The sequence below is a fragment of the Phodopus roborovskii genome, unplaced genomic scaffold (assembly GCF_943737965.1).
Source record: "Phodopus roborovskii unplaced genomic scaffold, PHOROB, whole genome shotgun sequence".
Classification (NCBI taxonomy): domain Eukaryota; kingdom Metazoa; phylum Chordata; class Mammalia; order Rodentia; family Cricetidae; genus Phodopus; species Phodopus roborovskii.
Window position 1 is genome coordinate 76,101 of NW_026126962.1, and position 19,896 is coordinate 95,996.

General features: G+C 43.4%; 1 protein-coding gene and 1 non-coding gene across 2 annotated transcripts; one reads left to right on the plus strand and one right to left on the minus strand.

The window, feature by feature from the left end:
* The first annotated feature begins 3,281 nt into the window (after positions 1-3,281).
* Positions 3,282-12,673, plus strand: Pcyox1 (prenylcysteine oxidase 1). Its single transcript, XM_051175029.1, has 6 exons — positions 3,282-3,416; positions 4,232-4,438; positions 5,827-6,001; positions 7,050-7,261; positions 7,571-7,723; positions 9,591-12,673. Exons 1-6 carry the CDS (start codon positions 3,311-3,313, stop codon positions 10,247-10,249), a joined length of 1,512 nt encoding a protein of 503 aa, XP_051030986.1. The 5' UTR covers positions 3,282-3,310; the 3' UTR covers positions 10,250-12,673.
* A 3,408-nt stretch (positions 12,674-16,081) lies between these two features.
* Positions 16,082-16,217, minus strand: LOC127214734 (small nucleolar RNA SNORA67). Its single transcript, XR_007833890.1, has one exon. It is a non-coding gene; the product is annotated as a small nucleolar RNA SNORA67 (small nucleolar RNA).
* Positions 16,218-19,896: the final 3,679 nt, after the last annotated feature.

The following is a 19,896-nucleotide window of genomic DNA, read 5'->3' on the forward strand; positions in this document are numbered from 1 at the left end:
TTTTAATCAGTAAGATATTATTGCAATAGGGAAAATTCCAACAACCCAAATTCAATTTGTATAGAGGTGACTGAATATTTTAGGGCAAGAATGAGGTAACAGGGAAGGAGCTCAGCAGGGGATTAGTAGGGCAAGGGTATTCAAAACTATGGAAAGCAGGAAGTCAGTCCATGTGCAACCTATTTGTGTTTGTTAATGACCTCTTGTGGGGTTGGTTAACTGCCCTGAAGTGACCCTCCCAACCTTCTACAGGGGAGCCTGAGCTGAAATCAACAGTAAGCTCTTTTTAGAGAAATTATTTATTTATTTTATTTTCTATGTGTCTAGTTTCTGAGGAGGCCAGAAGAGCCCCTGGAACTAGAATTACAGTTACCATATGGGTGCTGGGAATTAAACCCAGTCCTCTGGAAAAGCAATAAGTTCTTTTAGTCACTGAGCCATCTCTCCAGAGAATTCTTGGTGGTCCTAAATTTCTGAAAGAGACTGACTTTTCAGACAACAAAGGCTGGGAGTTCTGGTACATGCAAGTAATCCCAGCACTCTTTGGGCTGAGACAGGAGGGGTCAATGGTTAAGAGTCCTAGCTGCTCTTACAGAGAACCTGGTTTCAATTTCTAGCACCCAAATGGCAGCTAACAACTGTTTGTGACTCCAGCCCCAGAAGACCCCAGAGGATCTGACACCCTCAGACAGACATACATGCAGGCAAAACACCAATGTAGATGAAACTAAAAAACAAAAGTTGTCTCCCAAACAAACAAAAAAATTATACTTTAGCCAGAGGTGGTGGTGCACACTTTTTAATACCAGCACTTGGGAGGCAGAGGCAGGCAGACCTCTGAGTTTGAAGCCAGCCTGCTCTACAGAGCTAGTTCCTGGACATTCAGAGCTGTTATACAGAGAAACTCTGTCTCAAAAAAAGAAAAAAAATATATACTTTATATGGTAATATTTTCTCTGTTATTTTGATTGTTACTGTGTTTTGTTCTGTTGTTATTTTTGAAACAGGGTGTTGTGTAAAACAGGCAGGCCTGAACTATTGATCTTCCTGCTTCCCCTTTCCAAGAATTATGATTACAGACCTGTGCTACATCACCTGGCTCCTACCTCTCTCTCTCTCTCTGTCTGTCTGTCTCTGCTCCCAGTCTGAGTATCATCAGGATTGTTCTTCTGAAAGGACCAGGGTACAGAATGAAAATGCCTTGGCTCCCATTTGCAGAGCACCTCCCCTGCCTCTCACTGAATTTCAGTATTAGAAGTCAGTTTCCAAATATGACACTAGGCTCAAGGTCACTAACAGAACCAATTGTAATCAAACAACAAATATTTACCACTGGTCTGTTGCTTCTAATGTACTGAACTCCTGTGTGTGGAACAACATACTTTGAGAAACTAAAGCTAAAGCTTAGCTGTTTCCTTTGCTGTATATAGATATACTGGCCCTGCATTCTGGGCTCCTAAGTACAGCTCTCCCATTTTGGCCCTTAGTCACCTCCACCCCTGAATTCTGGAACTGACCTACCGACCCCTCAAACATGTCAAGAGTTCTCTTTGTTCTCTCCACTTTTACTTACATGACCCTGCTCCCTCACTTCTTATCAGCTTCTGCCCAAATGGTACGGTACGGGCTCAGTGAGACCTGTCCTGATGCAGGCCACAGTGTGCACATGGAAGTCAGAGGACAACTTTATGGTAGGTTCTCTCCAGCCTTCATATGACTTCAGGGGATAGGACTTTGGTCATCTGCTTGGACTGTGAGTCATCTTGCTAGCACCAAGTTTAACCTTTCTTCATCTCCAACTCAGTTACCTTTCATTAATATTGCTCTTTGTGCTCATATACTGTTTCTTTTGTGTTTGTTTTTGGGAGACAAGAGAAATGGGGTCAAGTTAGAGTCAAAAGCTTTTCTCACAGAAGTTAACATTGAGCATCTTCCTCAAATACATCCTGGACTTATTTATTTATTCTTTTTTTTTTTTTTTTTTTTGAGACAGTTTATGTAGCTCTAGCTATCCTGTAAATCACTCTGTAGACCAAGGTCACCACTCTAGAGGTAGTGAGACCTGGGAGGATGGAGCTAATAATGAAATGGACTAAAGTCTCATGCATTAGTCTCCCCCAGTTCCCAGGGTTTCTCTGTGTAGACTCTGCGTAGACCCAGCTGGCCTTGCACTCACAGAGACCCACTGCTTCTGCCTCCCAAGTGCTGGGTCTAAGTTGTGTACCACCACTGTCTGGTCTTGAATAGCTGATTTTATTCGGAGCACCAGACAATTGTTAGAGAAATGACAAAGCACAGGACAAGAAGAAAAGTTGGAGTTTCTATGGCTGAACAACTGTGAGAAGGCAAATAAATAGCAAGAGAAAGACCCTGGGGTCAATTTTGTTATGTGAGCTTCTGGCTGATGAAAGCCTGTCAAATCCCAGCCCACAGGAGGTGGAGAGGCAGGAGGGTGAGTTCAAGGCCAGCCTGGCCTGCATAGTAAGTTTGAGATCACTAGGGCTACTTGAGATTCTGTCATTTAAAAAAAAAAAAAAGTGTGTGGGGGGGGGAAACCCAAAAAACCCTACAAGAATGCGTGCTGTTAGAATTGGGAAGCACCTTGTTATATAAAGTAGCACAGCTCTTCCCCATGTCTTGGGGAGAAGCCTTGGTCTCAACGCTGACAAGGGCAAAGGAAAGTAGAAGCAGAGAATGATGAGTTGATGGACTTCAAGTTAACTTTCCTTGGGAAGGCTGAAGTAGAGGGGATTTCCTTATCTTGTGTGTTAGCAGAACCAGGGGCTAGCAGTTCCTTTTTCTATGAAGGTCAATGAAAAAAAACTTAGTTTCACGTTGGTAGCATGCAACTTCACAATGCCCCATCTCCCTTGTTTTCCCTGGAACAAAGCACTCACTCCGGAAAAGTTAGCGGCAGGTTTGACTGTTTTTTTTTTTTTTTTTTTTTTTTTGACTGAGATTAGCCGAGTATTCACTACAAGCACACGATTTGGGGGACCGCAGAGGGCATTAGTGAAGAAGCGGGGGACTCTATTCTACCGGAGAGGCAAGGAGGAAGGGGGAAGGCTGAGGTGGGCCTCAAAATACGCCTTGGATGTGTGTTTCCAGGGACAAAGTAGACTTTGGGAACATAGTGGCCTTAGGTCAGAAACACAAGTTAGGATGAGACTGGGGTGCAAAAGACTTGGGTGGAACGTGTGGGCGTGGCGATGCGCCCTGGGGCGGGGCGTGGGCGGGTCGAGCGCGCGCAGACTCATAGAGTTCCGGGTCTGCTGGCCGACCCACTGTCAGTCTGCAGCTGCTGGAGGCCATGGGACGTGACATCGTGGTGCTGGTGGGCTTGCTGCTCGGGCTGGTGCTGTGTGAACTGGGCAGCCTGGCGAGCGCCGAGCCCCGGGCCCCGCCAGACAGGATCGGTAGGTGCGGGGGATGAGGAGGCGAGGCAATGCTGAGGTCCGTCTTCCCGTGGCAGGATGGAGATCGGGGTCCCGAGGATCCGGCAATGCGCTCCCGAGCTTGGAACAGTGCCACTGGAGGCGTGGGCAGGTTGGGGACTCGGTAACCCTGCAGCCTCGGCTTGGGAGGTCCTCAGCTCTAGGAGCTAGACACCCTCGGGAGCCCGCCTCTGTCCCTGGAGCCGAGTCGATGTCTATCTGCAGACGGAGGCGCGCAGATACCGCACAGGGACCATTCAGTCCCCTGCTCCAGCCCTCCCTTGGAAAAGCTGGACCGCCTCCAGGCACCTGCGCTCTGCTTGGGAGGCCGCAACTGCTGCAGCTAACCAGAGGACCAATTATCTTCTTGGCTTTGTTTGCCTCGGGTTTTCACCTGCGGGCGCTCTGACCCCATCTGAAGCTGTGTCTTTTGGAATCGTTTATGGTGTTGGGGCCTTGGAGAGACAAAGAACAAAGCTGGGTGAAGATGGCGGCCACTTTATTTAAAATGCGTGCAGGAGTGGCCCATTCCCTTCCTCCTCAGGAAGTGGGTATAGGAGGGTCCGTGGATCCGGTGGTCTTTCCACAACGATCTGTGAGGATGTTTGGGCATCTTTTGACTTTGTTATTTCATCTACAGCGCCTGTCCAAATTCAGAGAGAACCCTGCCCCCAGGCTCCCCCCAAGTTGTTGGTTATAATCTTGAGTAATGTCTGTTATTGGTTAATAGCCTTTCAAAAACAAAGCCACACTGCTAAGAGAGGAAACAAACGGTTCCTCTTTTTCCCTCCTTATAGCAATCGTTGGTGCTGGAATTGGTGGCACTTCCTCAGCCTATTACCTTCGGAAGAAATTTGGAAAGGATGTGAAGATTGACGTATTTGAAAGAGAAGAGGTCGGGGGCCGTTTGGCCACTTTGAAGGTGCAAGGTCATGACTATGAGTCAGGGGGCTCTGTCATCCATCCTCTAAATTTGCACATGAAGCGTTTTGTCAAAGAGCTGGGTATGTGACTTTGGTCTTAGGGCTAAGCAGATTTGTGTGACTGGCTCTAGGTGTTTTCATCACACAAGAGAACTGAGTTGTTTCTGCTTTGTTTTTCTTCTACAGAGAAGTTAGTGAAACTGTTTCCCTTGTGGGGTTTAGCAGTTGGTACTGGTTTAGTTTTGAGCCACTCTCCTGTAATGAGACTCTAGTTATCTGTGTGTCATCAGTTCTCTGGAATTACAACCACATGGTGGAGTGAGGATGCCTGTTATTGAGTGTTAAAAAATTATTTAAAAAATTATATTTTAGCTATTTATTTTGTGTGACAGTGGGGGTGGGATGTATCTGAGTACTGCAGTGTGTGTGTATGGAGGGCAGAGGGCAACTGGTCGAGTCAGTTCTTTCCTTCTACCATGTGGGTCCCAGGAATTGAACTCAGGTCATTGGGCTTGGCAGCAGATGAGATGCCTTTAGGCACTGAGCCATTTTGCTGTCTCCCCTACATCCACTCCCCCACATCAGTTCTTAAAGCCCTAGGTTTGAGTTGAAGAATCAGGGTGTTTTGAGCTAGCAGAAACCTCAGCTGGTTTTTCTGATGAGAAAATGAGACCCACAGGCTTCAAACACTTGGCATGAAGTCATTCAAATAGAGTACAGAGACATGTGCTCACAGGAACATATGACACACACTGCTAGCAGAGGATCGAAGCATGTTGTGAGGAAGTCTGGCAGGCCTCTGCAAGCCCTTTTAGGAAATGTTGTGTAACTTTGGCCTTTTTCCATTTACCTGGAGTTCCTAGTTTTGCACGATCAGTGTAGGAATGGAGTACATCTTACTCCCCAGGTGCCGTTTTCACCCCTGGCCATTCATTCTCCATTACTAAGAATACTGGGGTTAATTTGGTACGTGCACATGATCTTCTGACCCATCTCCTAGTATGACAGTTTATGGATTGAGCAATCAGTACGTGTCCACATTGTTTTAAACATAGACCTCTAATGTGTCTCCTGAGGCCTGAAGACAGCCCCTAAGTTACTCAGAATGTCCCTGGCAGATCCCCCAAATTCCCTTTTCTCTGGGCTAGTATTGAAACCACTGAAGCCACTGGTATAATTTTCCTCTGGGTTTTTGTGTTTTAAGATTTCTTAAAAACTCTCTCTCTCTCTCTCTCTCTCTCTCTCTCTCTCTCTCTCTCTCTCTCTCTCTCTCTCTCTCTCTCTCTCTGTGTGTGTGTGTGTGTGTGTGTGTGTAGATGCCCACACAGGCCAGAAGAAGGCATCAGATCTCCTGGAACTGGAGTTGCAGGTGATGCCTAGGCTAGGAACTGAACCCAGGTTCTCTATAAGAGCAGCAAGAACTTTTAATCACTGAGCTATCTCCTGAGCCCCTCCCTTTGTTTTGGCAGGTCTTTCCAGTGTTCCAACTTCAGGTGGCTTAATGGGAGTGTACAATGGAAAGTCTTTAGTGTTTGAGGAGAGCAGCTGGTTTATAATCAACATGATTAAGCTGGTGTGGCACTATGGATTTCAGTCCCTGAGAATGCACATGTGGGTAGAAGACTTGTTGGACAAGTTCATGAGGTAACTATCCCTTTCAGTCTGTTGAGTTCTAGAATGTTAGTTTCCTGAACTAGTTTACCACCTAGCCACCACCTTGTTAGGCAAAATGGTTCACAGAAAACTCCATTTGGGAGCTGGTTATGCTAGTTGTTTTGTTTCTAAATTGTGCTTTGCAAAGGCTGAGATATGGCTCAATGGTTGAACACTTGCCTGGTATGCCTGACCATCCCATTTAAGAAGGTGACTTTTGTACAGCATCTAAGTGTGTCTGGCAACACTAAAGAAACATTTGCAAAGAACAATTCAGAAGCTGGGGTTGAAAAAAAAAAAGGCATCAATTCTCATGGCAGCTGGCTCGGGAGCCACTGCTGTTGGCTGCTTTTTGTAGGTGTGGAAGGTGAGGATGTCCAGGTTTTAAGTGTGGAAGGCCACCCCCCCCACCTAGGAAGTGGTAAAGCTGGAGTTCCCACTCAAGCCCAGCTGAGTTTGGTTTTTTAAATTTTATTTTATTATTGTCTGTTGTATGTGATGTGAATGTGGATGCACAGATTTTGTGAGTCAGCATCCATCATGTTTTGGTTTGTTTGTTTGGTTTGGTTTGGTTTGGTTTTTCAAGACAGGGTTTCTCTGTATAACAGCTCTAGCTGTCCAGGAACTCACTTTGTAGGTCAGGTTGGCCTTGAACTCATAGAGATCCACCTACCTCTGCTCCTGAATGCTGTGATTAAAAATGTGTACCACCAGCACCTGGTGATTTTCTTTTCTTTTCTTTTTTTTTTAAAGATAGAATTTCACAAACTGGTGGTGGAGGATTCCTTTAATCCCACCACTTGGGAGGCAGAGGCAGGTTGATCTCTGTGAATTTGAGGTCACCATGGTCTACACAGAGAAACCCTGTCTTGAAAAACAAACAAAAAAAGATAGACTTTTACTGTATATCTAGGGCTGGTCTATGATTTGCAATCCTTCTGCCTCAGCCTCCCAAGTCTGGCATCACTTTAATTCTTCTGAGGCTGTTTATAGCCCCGATTCTGCATGGGGTTTAATGGGCATTTCTCTTTCTTTCAAGGATCTATCGTTATCAGTCCCATGACTATGCCTTCAGCAGTGTAGAAAAGTTAATGCTCGCTATTGGAGGGGATGACTATGTCCGACTACTTAACCAAACACTCCGTGAAAACCTGCAGAAAGCAGGCTTCTCTGAGACATTCCTCAACGAAATGATTGCTCCTATCATGAGGATCAATTTTGGTCAAAGCACTGACCTCAATGCCTTTGTGGGTAAGAGACTATTGGAGGAAATCAGGGATGACCATAGCTAAGGAAGTTAGCCACTTGGGGCAGGGGGAGCTCTGGAGTCAACCTCGGGATGGAGGAAGCTACCTTCTCAAGCATTTTTACCGACATAGTTTATTTCTATCTGTGAGTGCTTTTCTTAGTTCCAGTGTCTCTTTCCCGATCGAGACCTTTGCCCCTGAAGGCCTCTGGCAGTGTCTGGAGGTTTTTGGAGCAAAACATCTAAGTGGATAGGAGAGGGCCACTTACCCAACCAAGACAGAATTAAAATGTGTTTTTGCCCCTTCCTGACAGGGGCAGTGTCAATGACAGCTGCTGATTCCAACCTTTGGGCGGTGGAAGGTGGCAATAAAGTTGTTTGCTCAGGGCTCCTTCAGGCCTCCAGCAGCAACCTTATAAGTGGCTCTGTAGTATCCATAGAGGAGAAGACAAGGACAAAGCAGACAGGTGAGACTGAACTTTGGTTGTTCCTGGTTATTCTTGCAAAAATGACAGCTCAGGGAGAAAATAGCACATGGCACACACACACACACTCACACACTTTTTTTTTTTTTTTTTTTTTTTTTTTCAGATAGGGTTTTTGTATCTAAAGTAGCTCTGGCTGTCCTGGAACTCACTGTGTATACTGCATTGGCCTCAGACTCACAGGATCCACTTTCTTCTGACTCCTAAATTCTGGGATTAAAGCTATATACCACTAATAGCTTCTCTATGATTGTAAAAAGTTAAGGGTTATATAATTATCCAATTGTATTACATCATCAAGGACAATTTTCTACTCAGTAATAATAAAATGTAGAACATGCCCTTTGAAAATGAGGTTTTTTTCCATATCCCATGAGCCATGGTTATGCCCTTTAGGCCAGCTGGGAACATGCTTGAGGATTGTGAAGTTCCATTGTTTTGGAACTTTGTAAGGGATCCCAAAAGAAAAGATTTTTCTGGCCTGGTTTAATGGCTCAGTGGATAAGAGCACTTGCTTCACAAGCGTGAGGACCTGAGTTTAAATCCCTAGCACCCATGTCTAAAAAAAAAGAGCTAGATGTCTCTCATATATACCTTTAACCTCAGTATGCTGGAGACTATAGACAGAAATAACACTATGGTTTTTGGCTAGTTCTAGTTCAGTGAGAGACCCTGTTTCAAGAGAATAAGGCAAAGAGCAAATAGAACATGATACCCTATGTCCTCTTCTAGCCTTTGTGTGCATGTCCTGATGCAGATACATCCATGCATAGGTGTGTGTACATAGTCTATAGTCACAGCACATATACACTATCATGATTCTGTGTGTGTATCTTGGTTGGTAGAGTACTTGCCTCAAGCCAAGGGTTTGATCTCCTACACTACAAAAACATACCTTATTTTTATTTTATGTTTATTGGTGTTTTGCCTACATATATGTCTGTGTAAAGTTGGCAGATTCCCTGGAACTGGAGTTACAGATAGGCGTGAACTACCATGTGGGTACTGGAAATTGAACTGGGGTCCTCTGGAAGAACAGGCAGTGCTCTTAACTGCTGAGCTGCCTCTCCAGCCTCTGGCACATACCTTATAATTCTAATCTTCCAGAACTGGAAACAGGAGGATCAAAAGTTCAAGGTTATCTTTGGCAGTGTAGTGAGTTTGAAGGCAGCCTAAGCTACACAAAGCACTGTCTCAAAAATAAAAGCAAGGCTGGGAAGATAAGAACCTTTTCAGTATAATGCTTGCCACATAAGCATGGGAACTTGAGTTTGATCCCAGGACCCACATATAAAGCTGGGCATTTTGGCAAGTGGTTGTAATTGTGGTGCTGGAGAGAGAGAATAGAGACAGGGAAATCCTTGGGATTCTCTGGTAGCCAGCATATGGTAGTTGGTGAGTTACAGTGAGAGAAAAGTAAGGTGGGGGGTTAGAGAGATGACTCAGTGGTTAAGAACATTTGCTGCTCTTGCAAAGAACCTAAGTTCAATTCCCAACACCCACTTGGCAGCCCATAGTTGCCTGTGACTCCAGTTCCAGAGGATCTGACACAGTCTTCTGGCTCCACAGGCACCAGGCATACACTTAGTATACAAACATACATGTGGGCAAACATTTCAATACATAAAATAATAAAAAAATAAATATATATTAAAAAAAAAAAAAAAGACAAAAAACAAGATGGACAGCTCCTGGGGTGACACTTGAAGTTTCACCTCTTGCCTCCACACACAAAATGCACATGTACACAAACAAAGAAGACAAAAAAATGTACAGAATGATTTTGAGAAAGACTGAAATTGAGTATGTTAAAAGCACTAAGAAATCCATGCTTGCCCTTGCTCTCTAGGAAATCCCACAAAGATGTATGAAGTGGTTTATAAAACAGGATCTGAGACCCATTCTGAGTTCTATGATATTGTCCTTGTGGCTGCTCCATTGAACCGAAAGATGTCTGGCATAACTTTCCTCAATTTTGATCCGCCCATCGAGGAATTCAATGACCCATATCAACACCTGGTGACAACTTTCATTAAAGGAGAACTCAATTCCACTCTCTTCAGCTCCAGACCTAAGGACCAATTTGGCCTCTCCACAATTCTTGTCACTGATGACTCAGATATGTTTATTAATAGCCTGTCCATTGTAGCCTCTGTAAAAGAGAAAGAGGGTCCTGCACGGGCAATGGGGGGCATTCAAGTGTGGAGGACCTTCTCTAGGGACATTCTCACTAAAGAGCAGATTTCAAAGCTCTTCCTGTCTTATGATTATGCTGCACGGAAGTCATGGCTGTCCTATCCGTACTATGAGCCTCCTCAGAAGTGTCCCTCCATCATCCTCCATGACCGACTCTATTACCTCAATGGCATTGAGTTTGCTGCCAGCTGCATGGAGATGAGTGCCATTGCTGGCTACAATGCAGCTCTCCTTGCCTACCACCGCTGGAACGGCAATGAGGACATGATTGACCAGGACAACCTGTATGAGAAACTTAAAACGGAACTGTAACTGAGCACTGACCCTCCCCAGAGCATCCTGCTCTTGAAGAACTCAATCAGCAGAGATGATTTTGAATCTTTACCAGCACTCTTCATCTGGGCCATGAGAAAACATAGTGTTCCTGTTTACTGGAGAACATGATCTTCATCCAGAATGTCTTCACTCTTCCGTTTTGCAGGGAAGTATAGGACTGAATAGGAGGATTGAACCTAAGGCCCTGTGCATGCTAGGCAGACACTCTATTACTGAACAGTGCTACATCCAGCCCTCTTTATGGTTTTTCTTTTGATCCTGGGTCTCACTAAGTTGTTCAAGAGGGGTCCTCCTGCCTCAGCCTCCTGAGTACTACCTGGCTTTTAACTGTGTATGGGACAATGGCAGAGTTTCCCAGACTTGAAGGGCTTTGTTTTTAATCTTTTTATTTCTGTTCGTTTGCTTTGTTTTTTTGAGACAGGGTTTCTCTGTGTTAACAGTCCTGGCTGTGGCTGTCCTGGAATTGGCTGTGTAGACCAGGCTGGCCTTGTACTCACAGATCCATCTGCCTCTGCCTTCCAAGTGCTAGGATTAAAGGAGTGTGCCACCACCGACTGGTGTTTAAAGAGTCACCTGGAACTTGATAAATATCTGGATTTGAATTCAATGGGCTGGATGTAGGTGGCCTGAATTTTCTTCAAATTGTAGAACAATTTTTTTTTCTCTTTCTATTTTTTTCTCCTTTGTGGGAGGGTATTGAAACTGTCTTACTCTGCACCCCAGGCTGGGACTCATTATGTAGCCCAGGCTCTTCTTTGAATTACAGAAATCCTCCTGCCTCCCATGTGCAGGAATACAGACCAGGCAATTTACCTTTTTTTTTTTTTTTTTTTTTTTTTTTTAATGTAAATGTGCTCAAGCCTGAAGTCATGACTTTAAGAATGTGATTTTTTGATTGCTTTTGTCTTGGATAGATTCAGACATAGAGATATCCTGTTAAGTGGGAACAGGATATAGACTATTAAATCAAGAAATTGACACTGTAATACGAGACCCTCATATAAGGAGGTCTGTGATTTTCTACTTGTGCTAGGGATTGAACCCAAGACCCTGAGTATCCCAGGCAAGGACAAGTGCTCTTTCACCGAGATACATCCCTAGCCCCAAGAACTTCAGGGCCTCACATCTAGAGATTGGGATTTCCTGGGTTGAAGATGGGCTCTTGGCACTGTACCTTTGTAAATCAAGTTCCTAGCCTGTAGCCAAAGGTGAGCAAATCCTGGATGTGGTGTGAAATCTTAGATGAAGAGCTTTGAGTGCCTTAAAAGTGCTAAGAAACACAAACCAAGACCTCAACAGACCCCAGCCAGAGGTGACTGCTCAGTAGACTCTCTGCAGTGGTCTTCATGTGGACTAGCACTGCCGCAGAGGCAGCTTGGGTGACCCCAGAGCAGCTGGCCTTAGAACTGGGTCTTCAGAGGGAATCACTCAGATGCTGAACATTCCAGGTGAGAGGCCTGAAATCTTAAGACAGTGAGGGCCTTTCAGCTATGGTTGCCTGTGGGAATCCAGGCTTCTGGTGTAGTCAAATTCAAGAAATCTAGCTTTTTGTCCACTGCTCAAGGGCACCAGTGACTAATATTAAGAGGAAACAAAGTAATTTTGCCTGTCTTGGTGGTACATGCCTGTAATCTCAGTACTTTTATGGCAGAAGCAAGAGGCTCAAGAGTTCAAGGCCAGTCTGGGCTACACCCTGTCTCAAGGAACAAAAACCAACTCTCTTCACTGGATTATAGCACTGCATTAGCAAAGTGTTCTAAGAAAATATTGATTCTTAAAAATTATTTTTCCCCCCCTGGGGGCTAGAGGATGGCTCAGAGGTTAAGAGCACTGACTGCTCTTCCTTAGGTCCTGAGTTCAATTCCCAGCAACCACATGGTGGTTCACAACCATCTGTAATGAGATCTGGTTACTTCTTCTGGCCTGCAGGCATACATGCAGGCAGAACACTGTATACATAATAAATAAATAAATCTTTAAAAAAATTGTACAGCTGTAGGTATTAATAATGTGTAGAGAAAGCAGCCATGATATATTTGGTATGAGGAATTAAACTCATAGTTTATCAAAAGGTTGGCATTTTTCCTGATATGTTCAGAGACATTTGTATTTTTTCCTGTTGTGGTTTTAATGAACATAGTTTGTCAAGAATATAAGAACACTGTTGTGGATTTGGTACAGTGGCTCCTCATCTGAGGAGTGTTTCATGACTCCCAGTGGGCAACTGGAGCTAGGAAGCAGTGAGCCCCATATGTTTTATTTTCCACAGGTATAATATACTTGTGATAAAGTTTTAATTTATAAATTTGGCACAGTAAAAGATTAACAACATTAATTGTAAGATAGAAAAAAAAATGTAACAATTTACCATGATGGAAATCAATTAAAACTTAGAACTTATTTTTGGTATTTTCTTTCTTTTTTTCTAGATAGAGTCTCACTATATAGCTTTGGCTGGCCTCAGAGTCACAGAGACAGCTTCCCCCATACCACGCACTGGGTTTAAAGGTGTGTGCTACCACACTCACCACTATTTCTGGTTTTCTCTCCCTTCCTCCCTCCCTCCCTCTTTATCTATTTCTTTCTTCCTTCTTCCTTCTTCCTTCCTTCTTTCCTTCCTTCCTTTCTCCCTCCCTCCCTCCCTCTCTCCCTCTCTTTCTCTTTCTCTCTCTCTCTCTCTCTCTCTCTCTCTCTCTCTCTCTCTTTCTTTCTTTCTTTCTTTCTTTCTTTCTTTCTTTCTTTCTTTTTTGTTTCTCCAGACAGGGTTTCTTTGTGTTTCTCTGGTTGTCCTGGAACTAGCTCTGTAGACCAGACTGGCCTTAAACTCACAGAGATCTGCCTGCCTCTGCCTCCTGAGTGCTAGGATTAAAGGCATGCACAATTGCCCATCTTATTTCTGGTATTTTCCATTGAGTATTTCTAGACCATTAACTGCAGACAGATCAGCAAAAGCTGCACCACCTATAGGAGGGCTGCTGCAAGGAAATATGAGATAATTACATTTCTCCAATTTGTTGACTTTGATCTGTAATGGGATATATTTGGGCTTATAATTTAAAGTTTTGCTAGTGGGTGAGAGGGTTGGCTCTGAGGTTTAGAGCATTGGCTATTCTTCCAGAGGACCTCAGTTCATTTCCCAGCATCCACATGGCCCTTCACAACTGTCTGTAAATCTGGTTTCAGGGATCTAGGCACACTCTTGTGCACAGACATACATGCAGACAAAATACATAAGAAATTTTTAAAAATCTTTAGCCTTGTGTGTTGGCACACACCCTGAATCCCAGCACTTGGGAGGGAGATGGAGGTGGATCTGTGAGTTCTGTGCTAGTGTAGTTTACAGAGTGAGTTCCGGGCCAGCCAGGACAACACACCAAGAGCTTGTCTAAAATAATAATAGTAGTAATAATAATAAGTCAAACTGTTCAAATGAGCCCCTGTTTAAAAAAAGTTTATTAAATCATGTTTAATATGAAGATGTATATGGCCCCATCTTTAGGTACTAGAAGACAGGCCATTTGGGGAAGAGACATGCATTTCTCTGCAGAGAAGCCATTATATAAACTTAGCTTAAGGCTTCTGAGATGATTATACAGTGCCCCAAGGGAATTCAAAGTCAAGGTTAATCAGCAGAACACAATACACTCCAAAACTGTGTGCTCTCTCTCTAGAGATGATAAGGATGTTCCAGAACTATCTACATTTTCACATGGGCTGCTTTGGGGGTAAGGGGGTTGCATTTCTGAGCTTACTCAATTTAAAATGTAACCTGCTGAGCTGGGTGTTGTGGCATATACCTTTAATCACAATTAGGGTCTGAATGTTTAAGATACCACAAGTGACTTGGGTCAGGCTCCAGGTTGTGATCTGATTGTTATAGTGTGGGAATTTTTGCTACTGTCATCCTGCTCCTTCCTATGCTAGTCCCTGACAGCAGCAAAGTCAAATCATTATCAAGGGAAGAAGCTAATCTGGAGCTTCTGAACAGAGGCCTAGTTAGCCTTAGTGGTCTGTCAGGGTTGTGGAACTAAAAGGTATTGAAGGTGAAGGGATTAAGCATTGCCATTTTGACTTCAGACTCCATTTTACCTGCAGGATGAAATAAAGTGCAGGTTCCCAAGCCCTAGGGGAGCTGAAACTTTCCAAAGGCCCTCCTCCCTAAACCATAGAAATAGTCATTATGCATCTTTAGTTTTTTAGAAACATATGGCTGTTCCCAACAACAGTAAGAAAAAATGAATCTGATTGGTTGGACTAAAAGGCTTGCATTATATATTGATTGACAATGATGGAACATTCAAGGGAACCCCTAATCTCTAATTCTGATTAGTGAAAATTATAACTGTAACTTGGCAACAAATGTTTGTGATTTGTGTGCTCATAAACCCACTTCTGCCCCTGCCTGGGGCTGTCAGGAGAAACAAGGTTCCCGAGTCCTTGCTCTGCAGCCCTGATCAATCTGTGGCCATTTACATGGTGGTTTAATAAGATATTTGTAACTGTAAGTGTTGTCTCTTCTTCCTTATGATCCATAATGGACTAGGTGTAACAAATGCTCTGCAGATATTTTGTTCTAGAGAGTTGTTATCATAAGAAGTTTAAGGCAGGAATATGATGAAGGCTAAGAGGTCCTTGGTAGTAGGAAGCAGGCTTGATGCTGTTGGTGGCTGTTGATATCCCTGAGACCGCACTATTTGGAGCCTAATGGCCTGTGATCTGGAAGATTCCAGTAGTACCAGAAGAGTAAGTAGGCAAAGGCTGGAAAGAAGAACGTTGTTGAGCAGACCCCAGAGTAGTTATAACTAGGAAAGCCAGCCCCATGGTTATTCCATAGGAATTTCCATAGCCATTTCTCAAAGGCTTTCTCTTTGTCATTTCTGTTTGTCATTTTAGGGTTCTAGCTGCATCTGTATTGTCCAAAAATGACTGGCAGAGACACAGAAGTCTTCTCCCAGGACCTGCCAGGAACCCCTTGTGGTCCTGTAAGCATGTTCAGGACACAGTGGTTTTGAAGCACTCTGAGACAGGAGGAGCAGCCTGGTCCTGAAGGGCCTAAAGGGTCACTGAGATGTAGTCTAGTCTCATAGCTAATTTGACTGACAAATTATGGCAAGCAAGTCCACTCACTGTTTTAAGATTTCAACAGGGTTGGAGAGATTGCTCAGTAGTTAAAAGCAATGACTGCTCTTCCAGAGGACCTAGGCTCAACTCCTAGCATACACATGATGACTCATAACTATCTATTCATGCTTCAGGAGATCCAGTGTGGACCTAGGCACACATGTAGTGCACAGATGTACATGCAGGCAAAATACCTATACACATAAAAATAAAGGAGCCAAAACAAAAGAAATCTAAAACAACACAAGACAGAAATGGCCTCTTTTCTGGCATCTGATGTATTTTACTTTGAACCCCCATGCTCAGTGTCATGAAGATCTTGCTTTAGTGTGACTTCTCTGGGCTTGCCCAAGCTGCATTTGCTTGTAAAGACTGCAGGAGCTTTTGTGGAAGCTCAGCAATCCACTCTACCAGCTGAGCACACCTCCAGCCCTCCTTTACAGGTGCATCAAACACTTCTGTGTGTATGTACCACATTTTCTATGTCCACTCATCTGTCCATGGACAGCTGGGCTGATTCTATGACTTTGCTTTTGTGGATAGCATTATAAAAAACAAGGATGTGTGGGTATGCATCTCAATGGTTTTTTCTTCAGTGTCCTTGGGTACATATCTGGAAGCCAGTGTTCAGTCCATTTCTAAGTTGCTGGTCCTCTCAGGTTTTTTTTTTTTTTTTTTTTTTTTCCTCCATGTAGGCAGCCAAAGGCAACAAACAAGCATCTCATGTTCTCTCAGAGACCTCAGGTATGGCAGGTTTTCTTCCAAGTTGCTACGTTCCTGAAAGGGGCATTAGTCAGCCCCTTGGAAAGGAATCACATTGGACTTGTTTGTTTTTAATGTTGTTGTTATTGTTATTTAAACAGGGTCTCATTGTAGATCAAGCATATCTTAAATTCACAGATGTATGCCTGCTTCTGACTCTGGAGTGCTGTGATTAAAGGTGTGTGACATCACATCTGGCTACCGTACTTTATTTTTAAACTTCAAGGTCACTGGTCTGCTAGAAAACTCCAGAAGTTCCTCTCACAGAATCAGAGGCCTGGTAGTAAAGTACTTTGTCAAGCAAATGGAGACTGTTTCTGAGCAGCAGGAGACTGTTTCTGAGCAGCAGCAGTTTCCTCACCCCCAGTGGGCTTCCTTGGCACCAAAGGGAGACACACCTTGCAGAAATAACTTCCTTGGTACGAGTCTTGGCATGCAGACTGATTCTAGACAAATATCACCTAAAACCTCTTCTTACTGAAAGTAAATTTCCTTTCCTGTTTCTCACCAACTCTTCTGCCTGTTTTTCCTCTGGTTTGGGTTGCTGAATAGAGTGTACTGGGATTTCTGGAAAGGCTTTTCCTCTGGAACTCCAGAGCCAGCCCTGAGGTGAGTGCCATGCCCACAATGCTACAGCAGCTGAGAAGGGTATCCTACACTGGTGAAAGTAGGGAAGGCCTTCATACAGCTGTTAAGCTAACATGTTTCAGGGTTCCTTTTTATCCTTGTGCTGGGGCCAGCCCTGACAGATTTTTTTTTTGTGTTTTTTTTTTTTTTTTTTTTTTTTTTGGCCACCATTTGGAGAAGCACAGAAACCACAGTTCTTATGAGTTCACAGCCCTTTAGATTGAAGCACATCCTCCCCAACATTGCTAGGGAACCCTGTCCAGCACCTCCTTTTTTTCTCTTTGTTGTCCTGGGGACTAAACCAGGATCCCTTATATACTATACAGCCGGCTTATCACTTCCTTTTTGTTTGAATACCTTTGGGCTTCAAAGCTTGGGGCATTTTTACATTTTTTTTTTTTTTTTTTTTTTTTTTTTGTTTTTCAAGACAGGGTTTCTCTGTGTAGCTCTGGAGTCTGTCCTGGAACTTGATCTATGGACCTAGCTGGCCTGGAACTCACAGAGATCTGCTTGTCTCTGCCTCCCAAGTGCTGGGACTAAAGGCATGTGTCACCACCACCTGAGTTTAAATTTTTCTTACGTGTATGTGTGTGTCTTTATGTCTGTTGTAGGAATCTTTTTGGAATAAGCCCTTGATACCAAAGAGTGGAGAAAAGGAGATGTATTCTCCAGTGGACCAAAGCCAGGGCAGCTCCTTAAAGGCCTCCATCCCAAGTACAGTTTGTATTCTCATTTTATATCTAAAACTACTAGGAGGATGAACAAGCACTTGAGATTTTACAAGTGTACTTGGCAGTCTGACTTTTGTTTTTAGAGACATAAATTAGACTTGACAGTGTAAGCTTTTGTCAGGTTGTTAAGGGCAACAACACATTTTTTTCATCTATGTCTCCAGGTGGCAAGTAAAACCATTCCTGAGAATGAGCAGTACAAACAGTGCTTTAACTCTAATAATTAGTCTTTTTTTAAAAAACAAAAACAAAACCTTGTTTGCCAATAATTAGTCTTTAAAAATAGTATTTGCTGGTGATGGTGGCACATGCCTTTAATTCCAGCACTTGGGAGGCAGAGACAGGCAGATCTCTGCTGTTTGAGGCCAGCCTGGTCTACAGAGTAAGTTCCAGGGCAGCCTCCAAATCTACACAGAGAAACTCTGTCTCAAAAAATAAATAAATAAAAACTAAAAATACCTTATTCTACTTCGATGTATATGCATGTATTTATGGGGATGTCCATGGAAGTCAAAAGGAGTTAGAGGGAAGTCACTCTGTAGATCAGGCTGGCCTTAAACTCACAGAGATATGCCTTCCTCTGCTTCCTAAGTGCTGGGATTAAAAGGCATACTCCACCATGCCTGGTTTTAGGTCTTATTTTTTTTTTTAAAGAGGAAATATGAAGATTTCAAACTTTTTGATACTAGGTCAAAAGACATAAAATATACAGAGGTACCAGGATGGTTTGGAGAGCCCTGATGTAGCTTGTAACTAACTGTTCAGAATACTAAGTCCAAACCATCAGGAAGGCCCCTGTGGGAAATCTTAGCTAACTGGTCTACCAATGCACCTATGGTTAGTGGAAAGTTACTTAATGTTACACAGCATGGCCTGTGTAGTAGATTAAGGAAAAAGATGACCTTCAAATGGGTCATTGAAATCCCAACTCAGTTTACAGCTCAAAAAATTTCCCTAAAGATCAGAAATATAGGCCAAAATACCATATGTTCAACATTTTTCTCTTCCCATGTGACAGCTGGGATGTTGTTGAAGACAGGCTCCACAGGAAACGTCCTGGTGGCTTCATCCCTTAGTTATGTCTGTCCCACTGGCTGCCCCCTTCACTGTAGCCTTCCTGAACATGCTGCATGCAGCAGTAGCCTTCAATCATGGCCTTTTCCCAGATCACAAACATGTCTCAAGCCTTTGCTTGGGATGATTGAAGGCTAGAAGACTGTCACCTGCATCTCTTGGGCCTGTGAGGCACAAGTAAGTTCTGAGCTGGATGGCCATCTGCCATCCTCATTATTCTTCTCAGGAGGAACTGGCATACATGTTCTGAAAGCCCATTTCTACCCTTTACAACAGGTCACACACAAGCGGTCACATTGTTACTTCCTGAGTACCACTGGTCTTAGACAGGAGAGATTCCTACTGTGCATGGGCTACATGGGGGGCTTGTTCAGTTTGAACTCTGGGCCTTAAGCAGGCTATGTTTGTATTCTGAGTTACATTACAGTTTTGGTATAATATAATTAGAACATAGGAACAAAATGGTGGGAGGAGGGGAAAGGCTAACAGAAGACCTCTTGGAGGACATGAAGCCACAGAAGACGGTTAGAAGAGATGCATATCTAAACTGGAGTTACAAACTTTATGGGATGCCAAATCACCATGACTCAAGCCTCCTGAGGGCTAGGATATTGTGCCACCTTACCTGTTTGGTTTTATCTTTAAACAGGGACCATAATCCCTATCACAGAGATAAGCTATTGTTACTATGGTGCTGAGATAGTAGCTGAGATCAGAGGACTGATATTATAGGTGTGCACTACTTGACCTTGCCTCAAAAGAAGTGATAGCACAAACCGTTGGTTTGAATTTAAATCATTGTAAATAATGACTTAAAATATCTGTCATATATTCGCAGAAAAGGAGCTGCTAGAACATATGACAGTTCTTTTTTCAGTCTTGAAGCTCTCCTACACTGGCCCAAGGGTTGTGACATTTTCATTTCCATCAACAGTATAATGTACTTCAATTTCTCCACACCCTCAATACTTGTTAATTGCTTCAAGTTTGTATTTAACTTTATTATTGGCTTTATTTATTTGACCTTTTCTGATTGTGGTTTTGCATTTTTCTGAATAATGGTTTTACTTTCTTGTACCTATTTGTTTGTTTGTTAGGGAAAGTATCTGTTCCATTCTCTTGCCTGTTTTATTTTTTAAATGTCTATACTGTAATGAACTCACTTATAAAAATGACACACAGCTAGATTAAGGTAAATGCTTAAATTCTGACATCAGGATCCCCAAAGATGTTTGCATTATTAATAATGATGCTGGACTGGAGAGACGGCTCAGTGGTTAAGAGCACTGGCTGCTCTTTCAGAAGTCC

Bases quoted from the DNA above. Each gene is read 5' to 3' on its own strand.
- Pcyox1 (XM_051175029.1), top strand. From the start codon at position 3,311: ATGGGACGTGACATCGTGGTGCTGGTGGGCTTGCTGCTCGGGCTGGTG. The intron at 3,417-4,231 runs GTAGGTGCGGGG...CCCTCCTTATAG, and splicing joins GGCCCCGCCAGACAGGATCG to CAATCGTTGGTGCTGGAATT. The intron at 4,439-5,826 runs GTATGTGACTTT...TTGTTTTGGCAG, and splicing joins GCGTTTTGTCAAAGAGCTGG to GTCTTTCCAGTGTTCCAACT.